Source organism: Bison bison, unplaced genomic scaffold, assembly GCF_000754665.1.
Source record: "Bison bison bison isolate TAMUID 2011002044 unplaced genomic scaffold, Bison_UMD1.0 scf7180017864375, whole genome shotgun sequence".
NCBI lineage: Eukaryota > Metazoa > Chordata > Mammalia > Artiodactyla > Bovidae > Bison > Bison bison.
In genome coordinates this window covers 4,998,249-5,002,868 of record NW_011494947.1, presented here as the reverse complement: position 1 = coordinate 5,002,868, position 4,620 = coordinate 4,998,249, and the positions used below count along the sequence as shown (strand labels likewise).

The 4,620-nt window shown below is 58.9% G+C and overlaps 1 protein-coding gene across 1 annotated transcript in view; it reads right to left on the bottom strand.

The window, feature by feature from the left end:
* Positions 1-4,614, bottom strand: part of FAM102A (family with sequence similarity 102, member A) — a 37,392-nt gene extending 32,778 nt beyond the window's left edge. Inside the window, exon 1 of the mRNA XM_010856873.1 lies at positions 4,059-4,614. Within this exon, the coding sequence (XP_010855175.1) occupies positions 4,059-4,204 (146 nt within the window). The 5' untranslated portion in view covers positions 4,205-4,614. The remainder of the gene's footprint in view (positions 1-4,058) is intronic.
* Between the last annotated feature and the right edge of the window lie 6 nt (positions 4,615-4,620).

Here is a 4,620-nt window from a genome sequence, read left to right as displayed (position 1 = left end):
CAGACCTCTCCAAATGCCAAGCAATCCTCAGAGGGCTTCCATCCCGGCCTGCTCATGGCCAGGCCCGCGGAAGGAAGGCAGCGTCCGTCTTGTGAGCAGGCGTGCCCCCTTTCAAAAGGTTGCCCCGGTGAAAACCCCACTGAAGAAATCACTGAAAACTGAAAGCGGTCACAGAAGAAAGTACAGGGTGGGAGCCCACCCAAGTCACGTGTCTGTTTGTAGACAGCCTGGCACCAGGTCCAGAGCAGGAAGACCCCCTGGTCTCTCCCTGGCCCAGCCTGCCCCTTCATGCAAAGAGGGGCTCTGAGGCACCCGGGTAGAGGTCAGGGCCAACCAGTGTGTGCCATGAGCTCCTCCTACGAGATGACCCTGAACGAGTAGTAACTTCACTGGCCCAGGAGGCTCGCTCTGCCTGTCCCCTCCACAGAGGCCTTGCTGTCCGGTAGATCCGCGCCTCCCTCTCGTTCCCTCCCACCACCAGACACGTGCACGGGGCAGGCCGCAGGCCCGGTGCCAGCCGGGCGCACAGACCTCTCAGGATGTTTGGGATTCCTCCAGCCTGAAAGACAGATTGGCTCAAGGCTGGAAGCCTGCGCCTGGCCTGCCCTGGGGAGACCACGACCTGGCCCGCGGCTTCCCGGCTCACAAGTCTTGGCTGGGATGCGTCCCTCCTGGGACCCCTGGGAAAGCCTCCCAGATGCCATTCGGATGCATCTGCTTAGAAGGCCTCTGGGCAGAGACCTCGGCAAATGCCCACTGTGCCCCAGTGCCAGCCCGCGCCTGGCACTGAGTTCACAGCAACGACGTCGGCCCCATACCCACCTGCAGCCCCGAGGCCCCTTTTCCTCAGATCTCACCAGATCGAGCCCAGTGCCTCGAAGCGATCCCAATCTGGATTTCCCTGTTGCACCCAGCCCACGGGAAAGAACCTCCTTCCAAGGTCTGGGGACATCACACGGGCCTGCAGCTGCTTCTGGCCCTCCGCCACCAAGTCTAGATCACAGCTCTGCCAGGCCCCAGCGAGGTGATGCGGGTATACCACTTTAGGTCTCTTGATCCCAATTTCCTCATCAGCTCACGGGTGGGGTTTAAGGACTCAGCAGATCACACATTCTAGGTGTTTAGTGGGTCCCTGACGTCTCACAGTGCCCAATCGAAGGCAGCTTAAACCCTAATGATAAAATGGTTATTTTTGCAATTGCATTTCTAGCCAGGTGACGCCTCCGGATGGCCGAGAGGATTAACAGACACTCTGTGTGCAGAAACACTCGGCGTGGCACGCAGCACAGAACCTGGTAACCATGAGGATCACGGTTCGTAAGGAGGCCTCAGAGAGGTGAGGCTGGGGAAACAGTGCAATGAACCACCTGTTCTACCTGCTCAAATTGGGTCAGGCTGGAGCTGTGTACCCGGCTGTTGCCATGGCACCCAACACACAGGGAAACACTCTAAGCTAGAAGTGTGGTTGCTGCAGGAGTGGGGCCTCAGGCCTGCTTCACTCAGACACCTCCCATGCTGCCACTACCCCTGCTTTCTGGACCACATCAGGGATCCCTGAGGTTGGGGCAGTACACCGACCACCTAAGCAGGTCTCATACCCCTGACCCCACCCCAACTCCAAAACAATGGGGCTTTGGCCCTCTGGGCAGAATGAGGGGCGCTGTGAGGAGGGGCTCCCAGGCTGCAGACCAGGGTGAGTGGAAGGGGAGTGGATGAGGTAGGAACCTAGGAGCCCTCATCTCCTGAGAAAACGCCAAAGCGCCTCTAAGCAGCCTCAGGTCCCAACATGTCTGTTCCCTCCAGCCACACCTGCCCAGCAGCGAACAGGTACCCAGAGCCCACTTCGTGCCTAGCTGTATGGGGTTCAGTGCCAGCTCTTCCCTCCTCATCCCATTCAGCTTTCATCCAGGGTGAGGGTTGGCAAAGGCTGTCGAGACTCAGCCGGGTTTAGGGAATCCATGGCCCGTGGCCAAGAGGGAAGAAGGGGAGAGAGAGGAGAAATCCAGATGCTGCAGGCTGAGATCTGGAATTTTTCAGACTTTCCCGCATGAGGGGGCAGGTTTGGGGCAATGGAAAGGCTGACAGGTAGGGTGGCAGGGGCCCCAGGGCCTGGGAAGCCCAGCTGAGACTTTAGCCTGGGGCTGAATACTGACTTCTCAGTAGAATCCAAGACTGTGCCCGCAACCCTCAGCTCAGATGAGAGCCCCCCACTGCTGACTCCAGCTGGTACCCCCAAGATGGAGGAGGGGCCTGGGGTCTGGACCCCTCTACCATAGTAACTGCAGCGGCTGCAACGATTTGCCTGGCCAGACGTGGTACATACATTATCCATTCCCCGTCACAACTGTAGTAGTGGGTATGACCTCCCATTTCACAGAAAAAGAAACTTAAGGCGCAAAGGTAGAACACGGTAGTGGCTAAAAGCGCATCCTGAGTTTGAATCTGGCCTCTGCTGCCATAACACAGGCAAATTACTCCTTCTCCGAGCCTCAGTTTCCACCTCTATAAAATGGGAATAATCTTACAGGGCACCCCCCACCAACCAACCTCCACTCTGCTCCATGGCATAATCAAAGGGTTAAGTGAGAGGTACTAGTAAAATAGGGTACAAAGGACCAATAACTTAACTTGCTGGTCTCTGGAATCAGAGAGGTTAGGTAGCTTGCCCTAGGTCACCCAGCCAGTGAGGGGCCGACACCCCAGGCCCCAGCTCTGAGCATTCTCTTTACCAGAAAGGTTGGGCTGCTGTGTGTGTGGCCGGCGGGATTACAGGCTCCCACCCCCACAGCAAAGGGCAGCCCTTGTCTGAATTCCTCAGATAAGCAGCTCCCAGCCCCAGCGAGCGGGCCCAAGTGCACAGAGAAGGCGCGCTCCGCCCCGTTCCACACCGGAGGTTCCTAAATCTGGGTTAGGCTATAGGCCTCCTCTCTCTCCTCCCAGCGGAACATTGGACCACCAGATTCATCCAATAAGTCTCCAAACAGGCCGAGTTTAGTCGACAACTGCCTCCTGTGGGGTCCCTGGCAGACCACTTACTTCCTCTTTTTGGGGCCTCAGTTTCTCCACCTGTAACAGGCAACCCCATCTCACAACTATGGGGCAGCCCCAGCTAATTGTGCTCACAAGGAGGCCTGAGGAGCGAAGGGGCAGCCCAGCCAATGAATCACAGGCCCTGGACCACGTTCTCTCTGCTGAAACTTCTCCACAACTGGGACCGAGAGACCTGTAACTGGGCCCAGAAAGTGGCCGAGCTGAGACTCCAACTCCCATCTGTCACACTCCAGGACGATGTGACCCACGGAGCGGGGGGGTGCCGGGCAGTGGGCACAGCTTGGGAACTCGGGCCACTCTCAGCAACAAGCTGGGCAGCTGGGACTGCAGGATTGGGAAGAACACAAAACTAAACTTGACCGAGCTTCTTTCTTTCAGCGAGGGCAGCAGCCTCCGTGACAAGGGCATTTGCAATGCAAAGCAGTCCAGCTCCAGCCAGAAGAGGACGGTCACTCGGAGGGGGCTGGGCGGGTCAAAATCCAGCCCCCACCCTCCAGCCAGACACGGAGTGCCCGGGGGCCGGACCTTCCCGGGCGTCAGGGAGTGCCAGGGAACCTGTGGCTGGCAAGGGCTCTAAATCATATGACAGCCTGAGCGGCCAGCTGGGTGCAAGATGCCCTGGAATACTCTCCCCTTCTCAGCCCTTCAAGGCCAAACTCCGCTGGGCTCTGCCTGCAAGTCTGCAGAATGGGCCTACTGTGGGCTGTATGTGTGCAAGGCCCCGAGCGGGGGCTCAAAGAACAGACACCCCCCCCCAACCAGGTATCCATCTGGTCACCTGCAGGTGGGTGCCCCGCACTCTGCCAGTCCCTCAGGCCCAGACCTCCCAGATCACTCAGTCCTGCCTTGTGCAAATCTGCCCCAGACACGCATAATCTCCAGGACTCCTGTGGGCCCCAAGGGGCACTTCCACACCTGCCAAGTGGCTAGATTTAGCTCCTCAAACCCCGCTTTGCACCCCTCTTTGCGCCCACCCCGCATGCAGGCAAGACTGCCCCAGCTCCTACCTTGATGACAAACTGACAAAGTCCCCGCCATCCAGCAGCCGGACCTTGCAGAAGAGAACCCCATTCACGAAGGGGACTGCAGTCAGCTCCTCCAGGGTGAAAGTGGTTTGGAATTTGAATTTCTTCTTCTTCATCAAGAAAGCCATGAGCGAGTTCCCTGAGTCTGAAGCCCCGAAGGCCAAAAAAAAAAAAAGCAGGGGGAACCAGAAATCCCCAGGGTTCTTTTCCCTACCACCACACCCCCTCCTCAAAACACCGGAGCCGGATCCCGCCCAGATGGTGGTTGAGGCAGCAGAGCTGATGGGGAGCTGAGTCCGGAAGCCCCGGGTCCGAACGACCAGTCCAGTTCGCAGGCCGGCAGGCTTCACCCTCAGGGAGCTGGGGCTTGGGCGGGTTCCGAGTGGCCGGGGGCTTCACCGGCCATGTAAACATTGGGGCATGGTCCAGGAGTCAAGGGCAGGGATGGCGGGCGGCGCGCGAGCGGCCGTGCTGGCGGACAGCATCCCGAGAGCTGCGGTCCCCGGAGAGCTCACGCCGCGCGACCAGGCGCGGCGGGCGGACC